This window comes from Botryllus schlosseri, chromosome 9, assembly GCF_051294905.1.
Source record: "Botryllus schlosseri isolate E-star chromosome 9, Bs_hap1, whole genome shotgun sequence".
NCBI lineage: Eukaryota > Metazoa > Chordata > Ascidiacea > Stolidobranchia > Styelidae > Botryllus > Botryllus schlosseri.
Window position 1 is genome coordinate 8607732 of NC_137244.1, and position 25720 is coordinate 8633451.

The window sequence follows — 25720 nt, forward strand, 5'->3', positions numbered from 1 at the left end:
TCAAACTACTTGAAGTAGAAGTAGAATTGACTGACTTTAAAAGTACTCAAGTAAGTAAGTAGTTATGAAAACGATCCTAATTCGTTCACATAGATTGTAAATAGGTGCAAATTGAGCTATGCGATAGGTGACGAGCTTGATTCAGATTGATGCATACCAGCAGGTATCCAATTTTCGATAGCATAAGTATTCGTCCACATCATGGGATGAAAATGATAGTATTGATATGGAAATGCGATGCTAATTCTCTGTTTTCTCGAACAGCACGTTCTAGAAAATAGCATGGTACGGCGCCATTCCCCATATTATAAGGCCCGTAGTTTAGTCGAAGAACAATACGGATAAGTTGTATAGGATGCGGTGCACTTTGCGCGTTTAGTAAACGTTAATAAAAAATATGGTGGACCGTAAAAATGCCATGTTGTGTAGCTTTATTTCCAGTAATTAAAGGCATTACTACACTTGCTTTTATGCTTCAGCATGTATGCTATCCAGACGAAAGAGCTGATAATAATTATAAGTCAAAGTATATGATACTGGGAATTGAAAGTGAAATATAAATACTACTTCTAAAAGCGGAACATGTATTTCATGTTTTTAGTCCAGAAAGTTTGACAGGTAGTATGCTAAAACAGCTCTAAAACTAAAAAAGTCAGAGTCCACTTTTCCAGATTTGGAGACGCCATGGACATTGGACATGCTAGATTACGATATGACAAGTAAATGCTAGATTGCGAAACATCAGTTTCAAACGTTATGATGAGCCATATATACTGTGATGAATTATTTGATATGGACGAAGGGCGACAATGTGGTGTGAACGGAACCACGCCAACCCTCTACCTAAATTATATTCACCGATACTTTCGTGAATTCATACTGGTCACCCCGTATCCAGCACTGCGCGCGAAGCGCGACGAAAATTCTGGGCTTTTTTAAACTTTTATGGAAATTAAATGTTGATACTCCGTGAAAACAGCCTCGAAATTCCTCAGGCTATCTTCCTGATTGGAAGATTGAACTACTTCTACTTGACAAACTGAAAATAGCGAAAAGTAAGTAAGTAGATCACAAAATATTTCGAAGTAGAAGTAGAAGTAGCGAAAATCAGATCTACTTGAGTAAGTACCAGAAGTAGAGGAAAACTACTTGAGTACTTCGAAAAAGTAGAAGTACTTCGGTACTGACCACCTCTGGATACAGATTAAAAAGTAAGGGATATCGGCCTGGTGTAAATGACCATAGTAGTCGACAAACACCATGAATACCACAAAACAACTACAACAGTACCGGATAAATTGAGGGGAAATCTGGAGTCCAGCCGTGGCTACGCACACTTGTCCAAGGGACCGCGCAGTGAGTTGGTGCGGGTGCGCAGACTCGTGAAGAATGAAAGGGAACATTGCTCTCGGCCCTGTTACCAGCAACATAGTGCTGGTTATTTCCGCTGGAATCAGAACTCTACGAATCAATTGTACTGTTCCTTTGACAAAACAAAGAAGTCATGCAATATATTACAATTTGATGATTGTGGCGTGTCAGTTGCTGGATTTAGGTACATAATGACGTGTAGGTACTATCAGATCATGTTTCGGATTAACATGTGACCAATAACACAGTGCTCACCTTGTTGAAGTACGGTGCCTTATCGAAAATGTAATGCAAACGAATCAAAGTATCGAATCATTATTTTCAGGATTCACAATGGGATGTATTTGCTTGCTTCTGACAAAGAACATCCGGAAATAATTTTAAAAGTTTGCGATCGAAATTACCGAACAATTTTGCTGATGCGTCGGGATGCGGTAACGCCGCGTTACTCGTACCGATTCGGTTTGCTTTATCGTAATCTGACCGCTATCAACAATCAAATCGATTGACGTGATAGTATTCGTGAGTCGATAGTGCGTGAGAACGAAATTATTTTGTCCAGGCATGATATATAAAATCTGTGAAACTTTGCTATACAAGCCCTAATGATGTTTGAAAGGATTCATCGCTTGTTTTATTGCAGAAACTATTGCGCATGGCCGTCGACAAATATCCGTACATCATAACAGCTTTCTACAATACACATAATGTGTGACATTAGGAGGTCGAATTTAGAGTAATACAGCCTTGCTGTATATATAGCGCTGCCCCAGTAATCCCGTAAAATCATTTTGTTTATGAATGACCCCGGGTTTCACCACCAAAGCCCGGGTCTTCCTGACATGGGGATAATTAACAATGTGTCTCATATTCTAATTAAAATTCAGCGCTACACGGTGCCCAGTTTGGCTACATAGCCATTGATACAGCAAATACACTTTCTCCCAATTTCTCATTCGTTTACGCCAAGTGCGCGTTTATATTTAAAACGCCTTTGCTATATTTGAATCCCATAACATAAACAATGGTGGTGCGTGTCGCATCTTCCCAATAATTGCGAATTTGTGCGAAACACGGTTAATTTCCGAATTTTCAAAACATTGATCAACCGCGGTAATGACATATTAACACGACATTGTATTCGCTCGTAAGCAAATCTGCGGATTACGTATCAGGCTACACTACTCGCTGCCCGAAAATGTAACAGCGTTGTTAACAATAGATCAGCAGATATGTAATAATATATTTCAAATTGCAAACGCAGAAGTATCGGTTGTTAAGAGCTATAACTGAAAACGGGATTACTATACCTCACAGCCATTGCCATAATTGCGTTGTTTTTAAAATATTTTGACAAACAAATATCTATTCGTCCTTTCGACATACGACATATTTCCAACGAAGTGATTTTGTAGAGATCTGCATTTCCAGAAATATCGTAATGAAGAATCTCTTATGCAGCGTTTTCTGCGTATCAGAAACGTACATTTGGGTAGCTTTTGAATTGACCTACACATATATAAACGTAAATGCAGGGTAGCATAATACTGTTTACGGCTCGACAAACATAATTTTGACAGGGTTGCCACGCCAAATTTTATCGGCGTTACGCCACACAAAGTTATATCACATCGTAAAATATGAATATAATAGTCACATAAAACACCTTGCATTGATTGTACTATGGAAGTGAATCTATCAGCATTTATCTTTAGCCAGTATTTGCATCTACACTATATATGCATATGAAAACACGGAAGAAAACTATACTGAGAAAAAAAATATTCGAAGTTGTCGAGCTCCAGGAGTGGCTTATAAATGCGTTCACAGCAATAAATTTATAACAAACATGGACCAGGCTAGAGAGTTATGAATCAATCCTCCCACTTCGGACAAACCTATAGAAACTGCCGAGCCATCACTATAGGCTTACTAACTGCTAGTAGCAATCACATACACCTGGGGTTACCATATTTTGGAAATCCAAAAAGAAACACTTTTACAGAATTTTCAGACTTGCAAAACCGGAGGATAATTTTCAAATAATGGTAAATTTTCCCCACTCGGTGGTCGGTTGACTAAAAAAAAGGTAATATTTCTCGCTCGGTGCCCAAAATACAGTTTTTCCCCTCACATTGTCGAGTGGTTGACTAAAAAAAAGGTCAACTTTCCGCTCAGCTCCCGAAATACCCGCCAGAGCGTCACTTCGGTGCTGATTTGCGGCATCTCAGTCGGATTTTGCTATATATATGACCAAAATTCTCAAAAAAGAGGACAAAATCTCAAAAAAGAGGACAAAAGGGCGTCCTCCGAGGACACTTTCAAAAAAGTCTAAAAAGAGGACAAATCCTCTTAAAAGAGGACGTATGGTAACCCTACATATACCCAACTTTTTGACCGCGTGTATCATTGCACGGGCTATTTTAGTAAACCACTTTCAGTAAACCGTTCCGTAATGCGCCCATAGAACAATAAGGCTAAGTAATTCTATTATTATTCTACATACGGTGACATATGTACTTATGGTTAAGATTTTTTTTCTGTATAAATACGCATGTACTGCAAGCTACTGAGATAGACGAGAAACGAATTTCGTGGAGAGAAAGAACGATGATGACACGCGAACATTTCTTCGTTCGAGGGATACTATACCTGGTGATGATGCTTGCACCTACGGTAACATATGGTGCGTATGCAGTAAAAGATCAATAGTGTATGACTTCCATCAGGGATGTATAACCATCTTGAAAATAAACTGCAAAATAGAGTTCATTTCTATGTACTAAATTTCACTTATGTTTATTCCAGGACAGTCAGAGTCCGTGATCAACAAACGACTGAGTTATTTTGGTACGTATTGGCGTATACACGTAGATATGCATATTTAAATTGGAGGTTTCTAAATTGAATGCGCTACGTATAAGATAACATCAAACTTATGATACAAGACACTGTTAGATCGCTGCCCGGGTGATTAAAAATTTCAGAACGGGAAGCAACTTTAAACAAAGCATTATGTGACTGCATGGATTATATATTTCTTATCGAACTACATCGTGGTATCATGTGAAACTTACAGCTCCTCGCGCTTATGTAATATGGGCGGCTATGTTGCGGTAATACACACGATTATCCTATGCTATATCTACTTTGCAGACGTTTCTTCGGTAAGCCAGATACAATGGGACAGTGCGTCGGAGCGTTGTTCGGCGATAGGAAAACGCCTTTGCATGAAGAAAGACCTGTGCGTGTACTCGAACGTTCGGTCGCGCGATGTTCCGAGAATGTTTGTGAAACGCTCTCTGCGTCACAAATACGTGCCGATTGCTGATACTTACAACGAGTGGCTTTACCTGGGCCTGCACAAACCCGAACAGTGTCAGCGACTAACAAAGGCTGAAGGTCCTCCTGTCTGGAATGGTGCGAAATGCGACAATGCAGTACGGCCCAGTGGGAAGTTTCTTAAGTTTTGTCGAGCAGATAGTGGATTTTATTGCTGTCATAGAACAATCAAAACAGTGGCTCTGGTGCCGCATCCAGTTGAAACTTTCATTACCAGATATCAGCAGCGAAATGATACGTACTATTCGTTTTCGCTCAATAGACCCGAAAATATGAAGAAATCATCGACATCTCCGCGCAAACAAACAATGCAACAAGCTGGTGAACTGACGAAAATAACTCTCATGTCAGGGAGTTTAAAAGGGCGATTTGAAGATGTGATATTCTTTTGCTCCCGTAAATTAGAGTTAGGCGAGGGTGAACACATCAACTATCACTACTTGACCAGCAAATGGTGTCCGTATGGTTGGAACATAGACTTCTATATGTATGGTTCTCTTAAACAGCTGGCGAACACGCAGCGTTACGTGACCATATCTTTAGGAGGCGGATCACAGCTTAGGACACAGTTATCAGCGAACGACAATGTCCAAATGCAATCTGAGTCCAGTTTTGTATTTTTTGGTCCAAAACACAGTGATGGAAACCATATGAAAATTTACTCTGAACCGACCGTTACGCCGGTATGCGGTAGTCAGATTCTTCTGCGGACGTCGCCAACCGGAATCATCAGTTCTGACGAGATGTCATTATCAAACTCTGCTACATGTCGATGGAAGATAAGTGCGCCCTCGAATTCCGTTGTGAGGATAAAATTTTCACGGCTAAACCTAAACCCGCCTGAAGATGGTGTTTCCTCTGAGGTACGTAGGCTACATAGTTTAGCCATACCGGTTGGCATGTTTGTTCCAATTTATGATAAGAGTTTCTGAACCCAGAGTAATCCAAGCCAGGCACCAGGCGAATTACTGCGTCAGAACCACTTGATGGACAATTTACATGTAAAATAGCATCGTTCATAAAATGATGACATAGGCCTACATATAAGATCCGACAATTGACATCAACTTAAAGCAGTTTTCTGGAGCAATAGCCACTATCAAATTACCATAACAGCACTTCTGAGTGGGTATACGTACAAAATCATAGATAGTTGCTATCTTGGAAAATGTAACAGATAAATAAACTGGTATACTAATATGGGCGAAACCACCAGGTCAAATGACCAATGACACACCCCACTCCAATATTTTTGATTTCGACGAATTTCGTGACATTTGTGCTTCTTAAACGTCATCTGTGATGTCTCCTAATTGTAAAAATACTTCTACTGATGTTAAACATGATTCCCACGCGGATTTATGTACTGATACTGAGAATACGGGTTTTTGGATTGATGCTTCACATTTCTAGTAAATCTGTCCGCTAATGCAGAGTCAGCGAAACGATTTAGGCACTGTATACATATAATTCGCTATGGGCTACTCCACAATATAGGCTGATTTTGTTATAGGTTTCAAGCTATCGGATTACTGGATACAGATTTGACAGTTATCCCTTCTACAAAAATTGTTCAACTGAAATAATTGACATCTATGGCTATGGAAAATTCTGCGGGGACTCATTGCCACCAACCTTCATTACGCTGGACAATGAAATTGACATAGCATTTACGCGAAACGGGTAACGTTATAGGCTCAAGTCTCGCGACTGCATTACAGTTTGCAATATATCTAATAATGCAACATTGCGGTTCAGGGTGCAAAGTCAAAGTAACTTCTCGTTAACCTACGAAATTATTACTCCAACCAATGGTCTGATCAGAAGGAGGCTATACGAAGAAAACTTGACATGGGCACTTGCAAATAAAGCTTGCGCCGAAGTTGGGAAGACATTGTGCCACGCGAGCGATGTTTGTGAATACACAGGTGGCAGACCGTTCTACGGAGTTGAAGAAGGAGATCAGTGGACTCCGGTCATTGACGAATACAACGATTGGTTGCAGGTTAGCATACATATTATCACTACTAATACTATATGATATTAGGCTTGCAATTACTATTGATAGTGCAGCATTTTAAGCAAGAACGCAGGCCTAAGTACTTCTTGATATTAACACCTACCGTTGAAAGGTATTGCAATCGTCTCGAAAGGGCTCAAGCTGCTTGCGGCCGTGAAGTTATGCACGCATGCTTTTTATTTGAGCACTATTGCTATGTGCTATATCAGTATAATGGTTGGATTTTCCTTCATTGACCAAGCATTTAGGATAGTAATCATTCGGGAAGGCAAGCATATCCAATAAACTTATAAGCTTCTCCCGTTTCATGAAACAAGGATAAGCAGCTCCGGGGATCGTTGGAAGTTTGGTGAGCGGTCTTCGGAATGGGAGCGCACATGGTCACCACCACATTCAATTCAAAGTGTAACTGGGCGACGCTCAAGTGCAATCTGAAAATACCAATTGTAACCATATGGTTTTAGCAATTACATTACTTGCTAAGAACTATTTTCCCCAGTATGATCTCCTGATCCAAATTGAAAAGTCACTTCCGAATTGTGCCATGAAAGATTTTGTATGGGACTATACTTGTGATTGTGATGGGTGAGAGCTAAACTTTTGGATCGATTCAGGTTTTGCGCTCATCAGATAACGGCTGATATTCTCTCCCTCCTCCTGATTAAGATGAACTAGTAAATAAAACAATTAATCCAGTGTTTCTTAACGTTTTAGCGTGTTTTTACCCCTTGAGCTTTCAGTAAAATTTCTGATACCCCTGCCCATTTTCAATACATTTTGTCATGATGCCTATATTTATAAGACCATTGACATGAAATCGCGCCTGGCGCAAAGAAATTTTATCCAGGAAAGATTCCACTTTATGTTGGTTTGCAAAATAATTTTGGACTCTACATATCGTATAGGCCAGAGGTGGGCAACCTTTTTGGCGTCCACGGCCGCATTTCGAATACTTCGGCGCCATACGGCCGCCAGCCATATGTGAGTTGACTAAAAAAATCTCAATCTTCCGTTTTGAATCCCGAAATACCCGTTAACGTTATTTGGGTTGATAAAGTCAACCATACCCATTGTCGTCGCGAATGCCGAAATCCACATTTCACGCCACTTTAGTGCAATCCACAAGCATAAAGACGCGGTATAATTGCCTAGGAAGACATTTGGCCGCCCTCGGAGGACATTTTAGCTTTGTTTAAAAACTTAATTTCTACTAATCTTATCATATCAAATAAATACCAAACATATTTTGAAACGAATATATTTAAGGAAAGTCTCTAACATTGAAATCAGTGACTTCCTTGATTTTGCATACGAGATGACAAACTTGCAAAATTGGGAACCTCACGCGACACCATAAGTCTTAGTTGCGACTCTAGGTTTCCGTTCAGTAAGCGAGTTCGGTACTCGTTCTTCAGGTATTTCATTTGCGAAAAGGCAGACTCGCACACGTAAGTGCTTCCGAAAATAACAAGAGTTTCTCTAGCCAATTCTCGCAAAAGTGGATATTCATGGGCCATTTTCCACGTGTCAATCAAATTCTCCTCGCACTTGAACTTTGTCACAAGCTGCTCATCATTCTTCAATTCCAACAGCTCCATCTGAAGGTGTGGCGGTGCACTTTCCGTTTCCACCAGGTGTGGAAAGGCAACAAGTCGTAATGTATGTGATATTTTTTGGAAATCTTTGAAACGATCTGCGAAATTCTGCAACACAGTATCAAAAATCCCCGAAAATAAAGTGATCGGAATCTTTTCTACCTTTATTTCGCAGCTGTCGATGAGAGACTTAAGTTGTGTAAAATGGAAAAAATCACGCTGCTGAATATGAAGTTTAAGGAGACGACATTTGTCACGAAAATCCGATACTTTTTTGTACATGGTGCATATCGTTGCTTCTTTTCCTTGTAGGCTTCGGTTTAAAATGTTAACATGGGACAGAAAATCCACAAGAAACGCCAAATATATGACAAAGCTCTCATTTTGTAAGGGGCAGTCTTTATTTTTTGTGGAATAAAATTCCAGTATTTCTTCTCGCAACTGTAGAACACGACGAGATGTGTCTCCTTGGGACAACCAACGTACTGCGGCGTGGTAGAGAATGTCTTCTGCCGACGTTTCGCGCTCTTGCAGAAGTTCTTGAAATTGCCTATGATGAAGACCATTTGCACGAATGTACAAGATGATGCGATTGACGTCTTTCAGAGTGTCATTTAAGGCAACAGATTTGACACTCAGGGCTTCTTGGTGGATAATACAATGAAGGTTTGTGAGCTGGTTATTATCGTACTCTTTCGACACGAATTCTGAAAATCTTGTCACAAAGCCATTTGTGTTACCTATCATTGCAGGTGCTCCATCTGTACAAATACCGCGAAGATTTTTCAAGTCTAATCCATTGCGAATGCAAGCATTCTTAACAGCCCCAAATATGTCTTCACCACGAGTGTGGGTGGAGAGTGTTTCCATTGAGAGCAGATCTTCGCAGAACTCAAAATTTGGAGACAGAGAGCGAATGAAGATCAATAGTTGTGCAGAGTCCTTAATGTCAGTCGATTCGTCGATAGCCAGTGAAAATAAAGTTGCTTCCTCATTAACCTTTGTCTGTATGGAGATCGTCAACTGTTTGGCGATATCATCTTGCCGACGCTGAATTGTACGACGCGAGAGAGGAATTGGAGAATAATCAGTTTCCTTACCAGGATGAATGCACCTAACAACGTCCACGAGACATCGCTTATGTAGTTCGCCATCTGAATAAGGCTTTCCCGCTGCACCAAGATGATATGCGACTATATAAGACGCTTCGCACAACTTATTTTTCGACTGAATGAAAGCTGATATGCAAGATGTCTGCATTTGCACACTTTTCTTCAAACTTTCGAGACGACTTTTCCTCGACTCACCCACCATTTTTGCGTACTTGTGTGACACATGACGACGAAAATGCTGCCTTGCATTATCTCCTTTAACAGTTTTGACCACTTGATTGCATATCAGACACATCATAGTATGGGCTGCCGTTTCTACCATAAAATAATCCAACTCCCATTTGATATTAAATGCCCTCTTCTCCTCTGTTACTGTTCTTTTTCGTTTTACTGACATATTGCGATGTAGACCAACTTTATAATGTAATTGGGCTATAAGGAAAAAGTTTTGTCTCAATGTATTATTCTCTTTCCGTTTGCTCAATACACCCACACCCACTCAATGTTATCCGCTTACCAAGGCTTTTATAACTACGGTTCAACCTATCGCAGTATCGCCAATAGGCCCCTCACATTTGGACTTCGCGACAAGACTGACTAAGCTTAGTCCTTGGTCCTCATACTTAACCGACATTGGCGAAGTGTGACGTAACAATGCAATAAGAAAACGCTAGGCGAAGTCAGCTTTACCGGCAACCGGTAGTCATGACAAGTGACGACTGGAAATAAAATTATCCAATTCACTGAAGGCGTTACACAGACAATTACGGGTTCATGTTAATGGAAACTTTCAAGATTGTATAGAAACTCCTTCTGTCCACATACATGAGGATTGGTCAATTTCATAATGGTTGACTCCAATACATACAGATAAGAAGCAGATCTATATTTAGCAATCATTATTGTGCCCTCAACTCTCGATAAAGTGCACGATAGTCGCATATTCGTATCGCAGGAAGCCTAATAAGCAAATCTGAAATTGAAGAACCCGGACGAGGACGGGGCTCGTTCACTTTCGGACCAAAAACACATTTTCCCCGTAAGGATGTAGTGAGTTTGGTCCGAAAGTGAACGAGCCCCGCAGGTCCGTCTTTTAGTGGGTAGATTGCAGTATTATATTATGTCGATTGAAGCAGCTGGGAACGCAGTCACAGAGTATGCAGTGAAAGAGTTTACCACAGTGATTTAACAATACCCTTCATCGTCGTAATAAGTTTTATCATACATGTAACATATGATCCATCAACACACGGCCGCCAGCACATGCATTTCACATCACGCGCTCACGGCCGCACAATTATGCCTCCACGGCCGCAGGTTGCCCACCCCTGGTATAGGCCTAATCCCACAAATGCACCTCGCATTATACCCTCTGATTTGGTACTTCGTACCCCCAAGGGGTACACGGACCCCAGGTTAAGTGTAAGTGAATTAATCGAATTTCATATCAACTACATATCAATTTTGCGAATACTCATTAGATCGGAAGAGGAAATATAAAGACCTGCAAGCGGCACAACGCTATGTTTGGGCCTCCCCTTTGGGGTACTACTGAATACAAGTGTGATTCGGCCAATCATTACCTTCCATGCCCGAAACGAGATAATGTGTATTGTTGCGACGAAATTGCGCTGTCACAACAAACAGCGGAGACTATGATTGATGTATTGATATACTCTATCATACAAAATGGCGTTCCATTTTCAAAGTAAGCATTAAAAGCTTGAAAGTTCTCAAAACAGTTTAATCCCTATTATGTTATCTTACTAGGTACTTGCGAGAAGGTATTGATGATATTTCGTCATTTGATGATATGGGATTGCGATGGACCCGACAAAGAATAGGCAAAGGAGACTCCATTACTATGAAGCTAAACACCCATTACTCGACCACGTCAGTATTGCGTCATTGCAGGAATAAGTGAAACTTGAACAGTCCACATTTTCAGGTTCGACAAGCCATTATACTTTTGTCGGAGAGAAGTGGTTCCGGCAATTGGAACACTCCGGTATGCGTACGGGATCCTACCGAAGCCTTGTCAGAGTGAAGGATGGAAGTACTTGTATCACTTGTACGGTATGGGCACGCTAAAAGTAAGTTTTGTGCTAGCTCTGGTAAGTTATCGAACGAATCTGTATTAAAGCTCGGTTGTATTTTACCTTGTTTCTAGGAAGGGGCGGTGAAATGTTACGTAGGGATATACAATAGTAGGCCGTACCACAGCAGGATCAATCGAAGATATTTTCCTATTGGTTTTAAACGTGAAGGCAGTTACGTGATTTACTCCTACCTTCCGGGAAATTCGATGTCCGACCATCGTGTGAGTATTCTATTATTCCCTATATTGTTGTAACTTTAATACTATATTACAAGGACCGTCTATATATGTGACCTGCTCATTCGTCCTTGAGTCACGTTCTTGGAGGTCCGTTGGTTTTCTGTCGTCATGTATTTTCATAACCTCTTCCCACATTCATGTTGCAGACAGGAAATATCTACGTTTTCGTTCTCCTGTTACCAGAGGTGGTCAGTAATGAAGTACTTCTACTTTTTCGAAGTACTCAAGTAGTTTTCCCTCACTTCGGATCACAATCGTAGAGACGCAACGGGTCATTGTTATGGCCATTGTGTTGCGGTTACCCGATTGTTCTGAACAATGCAGATATTTCAGACTTGGAGGACAAATTCTAGGTGGATCAGTGCCTGATCAATATTTTAACTTATATTTTCGGAATCAGTGCAACAGTAGCTTTCGATCAATACCAGATTCAGTAATTTCTGCGCTCAGGAAGATAGCTTTTGGATTGCCAGAAATCCTACAGTCGCTTACCCAAAACAATTCTCCTCTCCAGCCTCAGCGAAGCGGAACGAAGCTGCAAAATCGGTCGTTGCCGTTCCATGTTTAATTTCTATAATTATATGCTGTTACTTGGTCATAATCACGCATGGTAACTAGGGACTGTGATGATGAAGCAGACATGTCATCACCCTGCGAATTCCTAATCTGACGTGGGACATGTTGACGAATTCTTTGTTGCAAGCGTTGAGATGTGCGACCCACACACCGACTGTCGCATCGGCATGTATACTACGTCACAACGAGAAAATTCTTTCTATATTTCGAACTTGGTTAACCTCATTTACTGGCGTTCACTGCTGAAGAGAGCCAGTCGAAAAGCTTCCGGTGGAATAAATTTGGCAATATGAACGTATTGTTTGCTGCAATATTGAAGTTCTGAACTTCGAAAAGCCTATAAAAGCAAGTATAGTGATGCCTTATATTTTCCGGAAAAAAAAAGCTATACACTATATCAGGGGTCGGGAACCTTTTTCGTCCGATGAGCCATATTAGCCCTATATTTTCTATCTTAACTCCCAAAGAGCCGAACATGTCAATCAACTACTACGTCACAGTTGCAAAATCGTGACGTCATGGTAGCGCAAATTTGAATTCACTACATGGGATTCGTCGTTTGCACTTATTTTCTTTGTAAAAATTCGTGCTAATCATGCAGGTTGCCTTATTTGAGTAGTGAGTATGCGAACCTTGAGTTACATAGATCTTTTGCAAGTTATATATTTTAATTGTATTGCACTGAGAGGTATATGATACTTGTCGAAGCTTAAGAAAATTAACAATTCGATTTCCGACAGACGCATACAACAGTAAAAGTATGAATCTAGTTTTTACACGCTTTTTAAAGTTTATGCATCTTTTGGTGTTAAATGGTATTCCTGGTGGCTTTGTAGTCTGGGTGATAATTATTGTTAAGACTTTATTCAGTTGTACAAGATCGTAGGTTCGTCTTGATGCTACTCTTAAATGCGAGGACCCATGATGACATACGTAGGTGGAGCCAAACATTGTCACTATACAGCAGTATACATACCCACCGTAATGTGTGATGTGTCAGTGACGTGGCGTCAGCGGAGGCAAGTGAGGTCTAAATTTTGAACATTTTTACTACCAAAATCACGCAACTTATTGTCTATTTATCGTCCGAAAATAAAGCGTGAACGGAGAGCTAAGGTATATGTGAGGCCAGGCCGGGCCATGCCCGCACCTGTGATAGTGCAATTCATCGTAAATATCATAGAATTTAATTAATTGATATTAATCGAATGTAATTGTCGCTCAAAGTATTCGGCGGTAACAGAGCGTTACGCCACACGCCTACATTTTAACAGCGACTACAGAGCTACATTATCAATCAAGAACGTGGATAGCTATGGCGTTGTTTGTAATTGTGAATGTCACTTCCACGGCAGTTCATTTCTCGCCGTAGATCAGAAAGACAATTTGTATTTGAAAACTGTATTGTGATATAGGCGCCGCCGTGTCTCGTAGGCGCTATGATCAATCAACGTATCGTGCAATCCACGATTTCGTGGTGGGTATATCGAATTCAGGAATGATATTGATTGCCGGCGCGACAGCAACTTAAATTTGAGGATTTTGAAACGGGGTCCGAGCCCAAAACCATGAATACGACACTGTATTAACCTCTCAAATACATGTTTATAGTACCACCACAGCAATAATTATACTGGTCGTGCTGAAGATTTAATAACAAGTAGCTGCAATATTGATAAATTATAGGCAAAAAAACAAATATTGCGAAAAGAGCCATATCTTATACCCAACCATTGTACTATTCCCGACCATTGTACTATATGGTATTTTTACGAACTGCCATATTTTTAATTAACGTATACTAATCGCGCAAAGTGTTAAAGCCGTATCCAACACAGCTTCTCCGTATCGCTCTTCGAATGAACTAGGGGCCTTATAATATGGGGGAGGGCACCATGCCATGATATTCTCAAAGTGAGTTGTACGAGTAAACAAAGGATTAGTATCGCATTTCCCTATCAATACTATCATTTGCATCCCATGATGTGAACGACTGCTTATTCTGTCAAAAATTGACACCTCCTGGGATGCATCAATATGAATGAAGCTCACTACACCTTCCGCAAAGCTCAATTTGCAGCTTTTGACAATCCATGCGAACGAATTACGATCGTTTTCACAACTACTTACTTACTTGAGTAGATTTAAACTCAGTCAATTCTACTTCACGTAGTTTTAGGTTGCTTATGTAAGAAGTACTTCTACTCGTACTTGAGTAGATTATTTCGTCGCTACTTCTTCTTCTACTTGAGTAGCTATCTTGACTATACTCTGACCACCTCCGCCTGTTACTCGACGTAATTCGAGTAGGCGAAACCCACTTTATTTGTTGAGGAACTGCAACATTATTCGCCCCGTTATAGTGAACTGTGTGTTCAGTTGACTACAAAGCCCAGGAATATTGCCGCCGGTATTGTCATTAATTGCCGCATGCTGGAAAACACAATGTAATAGCTGAGAAATCCCCATTTTCGTTTCAGACACCTGTCCCTATTCTGGAGCCAAAAATATCGTCATGTGAAGGCATTCCGACAACGGTATCAGCACCAACCATTATTACGTCTCCCGGTTATCCGGAAACTTATGAACCGCAATCCAATTGCAGCTGGATTGTCAAAAAACCTTTGGGGTCCAGACAAGGTAACTAGACATAATATTTGGTGCAAATTTGATAAAGGATATTTATAAGGGATGGTGCAAATCCCTGAAAGGTTCTGGTTCGTGTGAACGCGAACCTTTTTGAAAAGTTCTTTGCGCACGCAAACGCGAACACGAGCCTATAACGTCACGCAACGTCCTGTTTCTAATTTTAACCCTACATTTCACAATAATATATTAATGTAAGCCTACACCAGAGGCGAGAAACATACGCGAATGGATTTTAAACGGCCCGCAGACAGTTTCCGGTCATACATGATAATGCGACCGGAGAAAGGTGGCCAGGCCATGAAAATATTTGTTCTGTTCGGGTCTATACATTTGCGAGTAAACATTTGCGACCATGAAAATGAACAGAAAAGCTGCGGTCCAATCTATCTGCTGTTCACGCGCAGTCTTTACCAAGGGTTTTCTACGTCCGACATGTAACCAGAGTTCAAAGATCAACTTTGATCGACCACAGATTTTATTGACTTCAACAGCAATTGAAGTAGCCTATATTACGTTAATAAATTTATTAAATACTGTTTTGGGCCTCTATACTTTCAACTTAAAAATCACATCATATAATTATGATTTCATAGGTGTATAAAATACAGTATAAGTATAGATAAAACTTGTATAGGTGAATAAATATACAATTACTGTAACGATTTAGAAATCCGGCCCGCTGACCAGAGATGTTGCCCGCCCCTGATGTACACGATGCCTATAGCGACGACTCAGTCTACATTATGTCACAATGCTGAAGTACATGCTGACTTTTAAGTATCACCAAATGTATCAACTGGAACAATGAAATGTTACAATAAGCCCATAAATATCTTCCGTCGTTTTACCAACAATTTCGACGAGGACTTGCAAGGGAATATAAGCTTAGGCCTTAATGGTCAAGGCTAGACCTGACAATGTATTCACCGCTGACCATTGCTACATGACATTGATCAGAGCAGGGTTGTAACCAAGTCTCAAAGCTCCGGGTCACAAGTCAATCTCACTTTTATAGTTTTAACTCGAGTCAAGTCGAGTCATTTGCAATGCACCACCGAGTCAAGTCCGAGTCCAAGTCATCTAGTAGAGGGTCGAGTCCGAATCATAGCAGGTCATATGACTTAGTTCGAGTCGTGAACAATGGCTAGAATACAAAAATTGACTCGAGTCGAGCCGAGTAATTTTACGCGTTTGAAAAAATGACTCGAGTCAAGCCGAGTCTCCAAAAAATCGTGACTCGAGTCATTACAGCCCTGGATCAGAGTGCAAAACGGGTTTCTATACTTGCTATCGATGTTACCTCATAAACAAGTTATGCAGTAGTAGCCAACACCCCTATTGCAGAGATTTGGTTTTTATGATATAATAAAAATATCAAATCTGCATGAACCCCGTACGACTGCTACATTTTTACATTAGACATCGATGTATTGTTTATATATCAATTTCATTGATTGGTTGAATAAGCACAATTCGCTGACTACCAACATGTAGCGTGCGGGCAAAGCTCACAGCAGAGAATCACTAAATATTCACAAACGGAAAGTGGAATATTTCGAGCAAACTTTTCTAACAAAGCAAGTAATTGTTTTAGCAATTGGCAAGGTGCATGCTCGTTTAGTGTTAAATTATTTTATGCTGCCTGCCAGCGCGGTGCAAAGAGTGGTCTGAAGCAGTGTTGGGATCAAGTCTCTACCTTCGAGTCACGAGTCATTTCTAGTCACTGCACATATCGACTCGAGTCAAGTCAAGTCAATCGATTTTCGAAAATGAATCGAGTCAAGTCAAGTCACCCGATTTTTGGAGGTGACTCGAGTCAAGTCGAGTCAAGTCAAGTCAAGTCAAGTCAAGTCAAGTCACGACTGAAGTCACAAGTCAAGTCAAGTTGCTTTTTCGAAGTACGGGGCATGATTACGGCATTGCATTTTTTAGCTGTCTGAAATGCAGATTGAGTAGTCATTTATTCTGAACCGATGAACGAATGCAGAGTTAAATATACACGCTGTATCGCTCACATATATGTAGAACTGTTAAACTACGTGGGTAATTGCATATCCCCAGTGTAGTTCGCAGCAGAATAGAGAATACAGAAACGAATTGATAAGATGCAATACATTATGCAATTACAAATTGATTTGATACAATTCGGGCCTGCGCCAATGATTGAGAACTATATAAACTATATTCGAATTCAATATCAATAAAACAAGAGGCTTGGTTAAGGTAAGAACAGAAATAGACATTTTGCTGTTAAATTATTTTACTATACCTAGTTTACGACAACGTAAGCTGTAAGCTTCGATCACTTCGCTTGCGGTCAATTTATTTGTGAGAGAACAATGGTGACTCATTAAATCACTGAATTATTGAATGATTGCTCACTCTTACGGGTTACGCCAGCATTTCGCGACCAATTCGACCATATGCAAGATACAGTGATTTTTATCGACACCGATTACTTGATGACTTGAAATTGACTCGTAAATTTTGCTCCGAGTCACGAGTCAATCCACATTTATGATACGCCGAGTCAAGTGAAGTCATTTTAGCAAAGTGACTCGAGTCAAGTCAAGTCATACGAAAAAGGTGACTCGAGTCTGATTCGAGTCAAGTCATGACTCGAGTCATCCCAACACTGGTCTGAAGTGGAAATGCCAGAGATGTGGCCATGACGTGAAAAATGGTAATACATGAAGAAAAAAAAATTCACAGTGCAGAACCTACCAAGGTTCGTTTGTAAGCACCAACCTACACCATCCTTATAATGTAGGCCTAATACTTGATACAAATTGGAAAAAGCATATTTGTTGATATATTTATTGCATGCCGTGAAAGAAAATGAAACATGAAACAACGCGTGACATTAATTGATGCTATTTCAGGAGACCTTCTAAGACTGACGGTACATGAGCTCGACTTGGAAGACCCCGTTGATATTCTAACCATTCGCACTTACGAAAACGGATATAATAAATCAGCGTCTATCAATAAAATCCGTACTTTGTCCGGAAGTATCGCCCAATTCACCTCGGAAACGGCAGGTTTCTTTAAACTGGAATTCATTTCTGACGCCACTATATCTCGTAAGGGCTTTCGAGTGAAAATTGAAGTTATCAACAACAAATGCGGAGGATACGTGCGCACGAATGGTGATTACATTACGAGTCCGAATTATCCGTCTCCATATCAACCAAATTCAATGTGTGAATGGCTTGTCGAGGCTCCTTCTAACAACTATGAAGTCCAGGTCAAAATAGTGGCTCTGGATTTTCCCCCAAATCAAAACTGTGAGGATAGAGTGATTATAACGTCGGGGAAAATGTCACGTCTATTGTGCGGGAGCAACACCCCGAAGACACCGATTCGTGTGAAAGGGAGCACCGCAAAAATACAATTCCTTTCTGGTGGCAAGGTGGCGTTTGGCAAGAGCAAAAATGGCTTCGCTTTGAGAGTGTACTTCGTGAGACGTCAGTCGGAAGAAATCAGTCAGTGTGGAGTGCAGTCTGTACCTTTCGGATACACCGATCCAGTTGCAGAGAGGATAGTTGGCGGTACGGGAGCGGAATTATCGAATTTACCGTGGTTGATCCACATCGAGGCGAACTCTGCGTATTGCGCAGGATCATTGATTAGCAACTCGTGAGTATGAACTAAAGCTATAAGGTTTTGTCTTTCTTTCGCCCGCAATGCCGTAATATTCACCTTTCAAAATACTCTTTGTCATCAATGCTTATCAGTTAAAGACGTGTTCCATTTCGGTAACAAATCCACCCTTGAAAGCACGGTTTCAGAGGCTGTTGAAACGTTATAGCAGGCACTTGATTCCGCGACTACCGGTAGAACGGCGGTTCTAAACCTTTAGTATCCTGCCGAACACTTACACTCATCTGCAAGCCTTCGAAGATGCCCAAATTTCTGCAGATTCTTAAATATTACTGGCGCAAAAAATGACCTGTGCGTCATCAAAGCGTTAAAATCAGCAGAAGCATAATTATATGTTTTTCACGCAAACGAAAATCTCACAGTTAATATATATAAGAGATGGCAAATCAGTGATTTATGATGTTCCCTTTCCGCTACCAGTGCAGAAACACAAAGCTTTACCTTGAAAAGTGTCATCGCAATGTACGGTAAACGCCTAATTACATGTAAGCTTATAAATGTGACCGCCATTGCACTCGACGTATCAGCCACCACCACAGTCACAGTTCGACTAGTGATCAGGCATAATACCACAAGCAATGTTGGATGGACATCGGACAATTAGACTTGGACGAGACGGTGTATCATACTTAGGGTTGCATTTAAAACAAAAATCAATTAATAACAAACATGTTTAAAACAAGGCCCTTGTTTAAAACATGTTTTTATTGTTTTTTTGTTGTTGTTTTTAACCCATGACGCCACGAATATTCAACTATGACGTCATTGTGGATTGGCATTGACAATTACAAATATGGGGTAATTATAGCTCCTTTGACGAAATATCTACGTACTATAGCTATTTAACCGACTATATTTTGAGGTTTTCGACCATTCCATATCGTATACGTCAGCTACACCGGGTAGTAATTGTCTGTAGGCTCATACTACATGTTTTTGGAAAGTATTTACACAATTATGACACGATTTTACAACTTGAAAAAAAAACAATTTTTTTTAAACCTTCGTTTAAAATACTGTTTAAACACCGTCTGTTTAAAATGCAACCCTAATCATACTACTTATGAGTTGTGTGTTTCATGGAACAACCGTTAAGAACAAATGCGGTACAAGGCTAATAATTAAGTTAACCAGGGTTTATGAATCTCTGATTTTATCGTATCATAACTATCCCGTATCTTACCTATCTTGTTTTGCAGTTGGGTGATCACAGCCGCGCATTGCTTCATAAATGGGCGGACTGCAGACGGTATACCAATATTTTTCGATCCACTGGAATCGGTTCAACTAATTGTTGGCAGAGAGAAGCGTTACACTCCGAATGCTGGGGAACAAATCAGGAGGATCAAGCATTTCCGATATCGCGACGAGTAAGGGATCTCAGTGATGCGTTTTTTAACGCTCACGTACAAACTATTTTCGACAGTTACCGCGAACTGGGACACCTTTTTTTTGTCAACGGATTGCTTTCCTTTGCCACGTTTGCGTATAATGATATAGTTTTGATGAAGATGGACAAAGAAGTGGCTCTATCACCCACTATCCAGCCCATTTGTCTTCCTAACCAGGTATGCCGCATCAAATGGTTCTGAGGGTTCCAGAAGTTCACTGTAAGCACTAATAGCGCTTACTCACTGTTGACGAAAAATTCATCCAAGTTGCGAATACCAAAAATTCACAAAGTGATTCCTCGCTAGTGTATGCACTAGGGATGGTGCGAACCCCTAAAAGGTTCAACGCTAACGTGAAGCTTATGACGTCACGTGACGTCATATCGCTAATTACAATCCTACATTTCAGTGACGTGATATATTGATGTACACATTTTAAACGTCACCAAATGTATCAACTGGAGCAATCAAATGCTATATTAAAATCAATTTTCCCGTCGCTTTGCCAACAATTTCGACGAGGACTTTTAAGAGAATATAAGCTTATGCCTTGACGGTCTAGGCCAGACCGGACAATGTATTAGGCGTCTGACTTTTGCTACATTTATATTGCGCAGAGGTTTCTATACTTGCTACCGATATTACCCCATAAGTTATACAGAAGTCAACACTCCAATCGCACGGATTTGGTTTTTATGATACAATAACCATATCAAATACTTTTCCAGCATCAATCACATCGTTATATAGAGTGACTACAATAGTTCAACTACATTACGCAGTCTAGTTATTTGAGTCCACAAATGCCAGTCACTTCAAGGAATCGTTGCCAAAAGCAGCTACAAGCTCTGGGCACTACACGGCAATTAATTTAGGAATATCGCTCCCTGAATTTCAATCACATTTTGTGAAAGCTTACTTGCATATAGTCACTAATGCTATTCATTTGACGCTAATGAAATATGCGTGATTCTATCCAATTGGAAGGTAATGGCATTTCTAATGCAAAGGGCAAAATTTTAGGTCGAAATTCAAAGATTGAAATAGTACACTATGTAAACGTATCTTTTAACGTCAAGAGGTTACTTTTAATATTCTAAGTTGTTCCACCGTCAATCGAACTCGAAATAGTTATTAGTTTCTTAAGAATCTCACATTTCATAACTATTTTGGCTGTTACATGCCGGCGATAGCCCTTATTTCATTTCCCAACCAGTGGGTCTAGGCCAGGGGTGGGCAAACTACGGCCCGCGGGCCGCATGCGGCCCGCAACACCGTTTTGTGCGGCCCGCGAAAGCCTCAATAAACGTTGTAGGAATATTGATAAATTTCGTAAAAAAATCAAATTACTGTGGGTACTTGATTAAACGTTTTGTTAATATATTTCAACATGATAATGATAAGTTATACATTTTTACCACAGAATTTTTTTTTTAATTTTATTGATTACGCGATGGCTCGACCTTGCGGCCCATATACAATAAAAGCTTTCTATTGCTAAACATCACAAAAAGTGACTCGTTAATGACTGAATTCGGACCACATGTGTGATTTAAGATTGGAAACACGAGATGAACCGATTCGCGAGTGTGTTAGATAGATTCGTTTTTTTTATGTGCAGTAGTATTATAATATTTATATATCGTAGAAGCGTATTTAAAGGTAACATGGTTATGATGCTGTTTCATGTGCCCTGAAGTCAGAACCGTAACTGCCGCGCCGTTCGAGCTCGAAGTGGGCCCAAAATTATTTCGTGACTGAACATTAATTTTGGAATATTTTTTTGAAAATTCATCCAACTTCATTCATTTTTTTCGCGCTGCGCGCGATTTACTGTTGCCAAATGAAGTTGACTATTAGGTACCCTTTCCATTAAGAAAAAAGACGCAAGATTTATAGAAATGGGCATTTCATCGTGGGCCATTACCGTGCCACGACGCACGAACACATATGAAGTTTTGGGCCATGTAATTTGCGACTCCGACAATTGTGCCAGAACGATCGGCAGCAAGAAAAGCTAGCCCAAAAAGGACTGTCATATGCAATGTTCCCTCTAAGCTGCGCACGTGCGCAAATGCGCAGTGCTGAAAGGGTCTCTGCGCACAGAAAATCTACGCTGCGCACAAAAAATCAGAAGTGATGTTTTTTTTTATAGTTGTTGCGCACTGTTGTCCAATGGACCACGCAGGCGCGCAGATTCGTGAAAATTAAGATGGAACATTGCCAGGGCCAAATAGTGTTATCACTGAAGTCTGAAACCGAGGTACAAGTGCGCCCCGCAAAGGTAACTATTGCGCTCCGTGAAGAAATTAGAGTTCACAATCACCTGCGCCTCACGGAAGATATTTTTTTTGTATGGCCTCGTACACGTGAGCGATACTGATATCATTTAAATAGCGCATTATTTTCTGGGAATGGCGAAATAACATGGTTTAACAAATTTATAAATAACAATGGGCTAACTCGAAGTTAATCTGCGAGAAACTAACGAATGATAGTCTTCTTCGCGTGGCATGAACATTGCGTAAGATTTACTCAGGACCGTAACTTTCGCACCCCAAACCCCCCAATTGGAGGGGCCGAGCTCGAAGGGGGTCGAAAATTATTTTGAGAATTAACATAAATCATGATGTATTTTTTGAAATTTTTCAGGACTTTTTTCGCGCTATGCGCGTTTCATTGTTGTAAGATATCTGATTATTGGGTACCCTTTCCCAACAAAAATTAGGCATGATTTATAGAAATATGCAGTTGGGCGTCGGCCATTACCGCACCATGACGCGCCAAGACATATGAAGTTAAAGGCTACGTAACATGCGAATCCAAGAAGTGCGCCAGAACGATCAGCAGCGAGAAAACCTTGGGCGAAAAAGACTGCCCCGGTGCTGACCGAAAACTTCGATATCTACAAATATATGTGTAATTGTCCATGTCCATGGGCGCTTAAATGGCTGGCGCCGAATGTTCCTGTCCTGGCGATCCGAGTCCCACAACAAGACAAATGCCATATCGAGGGAACATGATTTTCCAGTTAAGAAATACCAATTTGAAATCGTGTACGTCTTTTACTTTGGTACGTTTTGGCGATTTCAATATCTTTTGACATAGCAGATAGGGGGTCACGAAATAGCATCATGTAACGAAGTCATTATATCAACGGGTACGCCCGAAGATGTTTTATTATTATTTAGAGGGCCTATCTATTCCAACACACCTCACTGGATAAGCTCTGCCGGTAAATCTGATTATGTGAGCAGGGAGAGGATAAAAATTGATAGCAATATATATGCAATTCCCGATCAAATTGGCCGATGCAATCATGAATTATAGAAATTTTTTCGCGCTTCGCGCGTTTAGGGACGTCACTACTAAATGTGCACCTAATGTACATGATAAGTACCGGAAGAAGCCTAGAGCCGTAGGGGGTCTGGGGGGCGAAGCCCCCCAGTAGTTAGTTTTATCACCCTATTGGAGGGTGTTTGCGCACTGTTGTCCGAGGACCTGCGCAGTGAGTTGGCGTGTTTGCGCAGACTCTTGAAAAATTAGAGGGAACATTGGTCATATGTATAATTGACCATAGGCGCCAAAATGGCTGGCGCCGAATGTTCGTGTCCTGGCAATCTGAACCCTACAAGACAAATTTCATTCCGCAGAGAAGATTATCTTCCAGTGAAGAAAGACCAATATGAAATCGTGTGCGACTTTTATAGTTTAGTAGGCTATACGTTTGGGCGATTTCAATATATTTTTACCTAGCAGACAGGAGGTCACTAAATAACATGATGCAACGAAGTCATTCTACCAACGGGTCCACACCCGGACAGCATGTTTAATTATTATCGGTAACGGGCCCTACATTTTCCAAGAAAATATCTCACTCAGCTCTAACGGTAAATCTAATTCCGTGGGAAGAGAGAGGACAAAAAAGTTGATAGCAATTTATATGCAATTCCCGATATTATTGACCGATTCAATCAGGAATTATAGATATTCGGCAGGACCAAAACAGCACTTCCTGAGCTCCCCCCTAATTTCGGTTTATCACCCAAGACCAACGTTTTTTGGGGTGGGGCTCACAAAGTGCTGTTTCGGTCTTGCATGAAGTTAAACCAAAAGTACAAGCAACAAATCTATGACCATATCTCTGCTCACACACTCATATATACAACCAGTTCTAAGAATCGGGACAGGGCTGTCTAGAGTTCTAAATATCCCTGAATCGGGACAACCGACTTTCATCCCTAATTTTGACAATGAGGACGACCAGCATATAAAATATGTCAATGTTTCTGAAGCGTGTACGTTTTCATCAAATCAATGTTTTGGTTGTTTTAAATATACAAATACATATATATATTATTTCCATGTTATCAGTCACTATGTAATCAAGTAACAATATTGAATTTTGGCTTAGTAGCCCAATTTTATGTAGTGCGGCCCGCGAATGGATTCAAATGTTGAATGCGGCCCGCGAGCTCAGAAGTTTGCCCACCCCTGCTCTAGAGACTTGAAAATGCCATGAGTAGCTTCGCTTGAAGTGCTGTTGTTGGATAAAACGCACACGAGTCATCAAAATCATTCCGTAGAACCGATAAATGCTGTCGTCTCACACGTAATCGCGAGATCGTCAAAACAATTCAATGCTATAAATCAGCTGTCTGAAACGTGGAATGTGACCCTATGACCTGGTATTCAAAGGACGTTCGCGTCGGCGATACCTGCTATATCGCCGGCTGGGGCGATATCACCGAATCCAGGATTTCCTCCAAATTTCTGCACTACACAAAAGCGCCAATTCTGGAAAGTGAGCTATGCAATTCGTATCCGATGATGCGGAACACAGTTTACAAGAATGCATTTTGCGCGGGTAAATAATACACGAATTGTTTTATGTCTGCACTGCATGCTCGGCATTTATCGCCGATAGCCGCCAGTCATTATTTTGCAATATTTAGGGTACCCTGCCGGTGGGACAGGTATGTGCTTCGGCGACTCCGGTGGGCCATTATTCTGCCGCGGTAAATACGGAAACTTCTATTTGAATGGCGTGACATCGTGGAGCATCGGGTGTGCGAGGGATAAGGCGCCTGGTATTTATGCAAGAGTTTACAACTTCGTCGAATGGATAAAGAGGACTATGAAGGAAATTGATACCTTGTAAACAAATTGTGGTTCTCCCATTCACAAACATGAGTTCATTACAACATTCCGCAGTTTTGAATTGACAGTAATTATCGTGTACGTGGGATGGGGGAAGAGTGCCGTTGACCAAAGCAATACGTACTACGTGGCTTGTTAAGAGCTGATTGGGGTGAAATAAATATACTGAAGAGCTGCGAATATATATGATATCGTAAGGTTACCATACGTCAGTAGTTATATAGATCGCTCGTGATGTGGCAGGGGTTCTTATGGCGGGGTGGCGATTCGCCTGGAAACCCGGGGTGGCGATTCGCCTCTTATCTCTTATGGCGGGGTCGCGATTCGCCATGTGTTCTTATGGGTGCGGTCGTGATTCGCCTTTTCGGGTATAGGCCGCGGTCGTGATTCGCCGTGAAAACTCGTGGTCGTGACTCGCCTTTTTTGCTATAGGCGGTGGCGGCGATTCGCCTGTCGTGTATTCTTACGGGTTCTGTGGTGAGGTGCCATGTGTTCTTATGGAT

The 25720-nt window shown here is 40.8% G+C and overlaps 2 protein-coding genes across 2 annotated transcripts; one reads left to right on the plus strand and one right to left on the minus strand.

The window, feature by feature from the left end:
- The first annotated feature begins 3903 nt into the window (after positions 1-3903).
- LOC145447121 (uncharacterized) lies at positions 3904-25261 on the plus strand. The gene is made up of 15 exons (XM_080325539.1): positions 3904-4057; positions 4180-4221; positions 4528-5576; positions 6227-6396; positions 6472-6718; positions 10922-11148; positions 11211-11333; positions 11389-11533; positions 11611-11760; positions 14835-14994; positions 17886-18642; positions 19866-20036; positions 20093-20234; positions 24756-24924; positions 25013-25261. The coding sequence occupies exons 1-15, from the start codon at positions 3982-3984 to the stop codon at positions 25216-25218; spliced, it is 3834 nt and encodes a 1277-aa protein (XP_080181665.1). The 5' UTR covers positions 3904-3981; the 3' UTR covers positions 25219-25261.
- Positions 7962-9837, minus strand: LOC145446985 (general transcription factor II-I repeat domain-containing protein 2A-like). Its single transcript, XM_080325394.1, has 2 exons — positions 8491-9837; positions 7962-8426 (listed from the first exon to the last, which is right to left on the minus strand). Exons 1-2 carry the CDS (start codon positions 9835-9837, stop codon positions 8313-8315), a joined length of 1461 nt encoding a protein of 486 aa, XP_080181520.1. The 3' UTR covers positions 7962-8312.
- Positions 25262-25720: the final 459 nt, after the last annotated feature.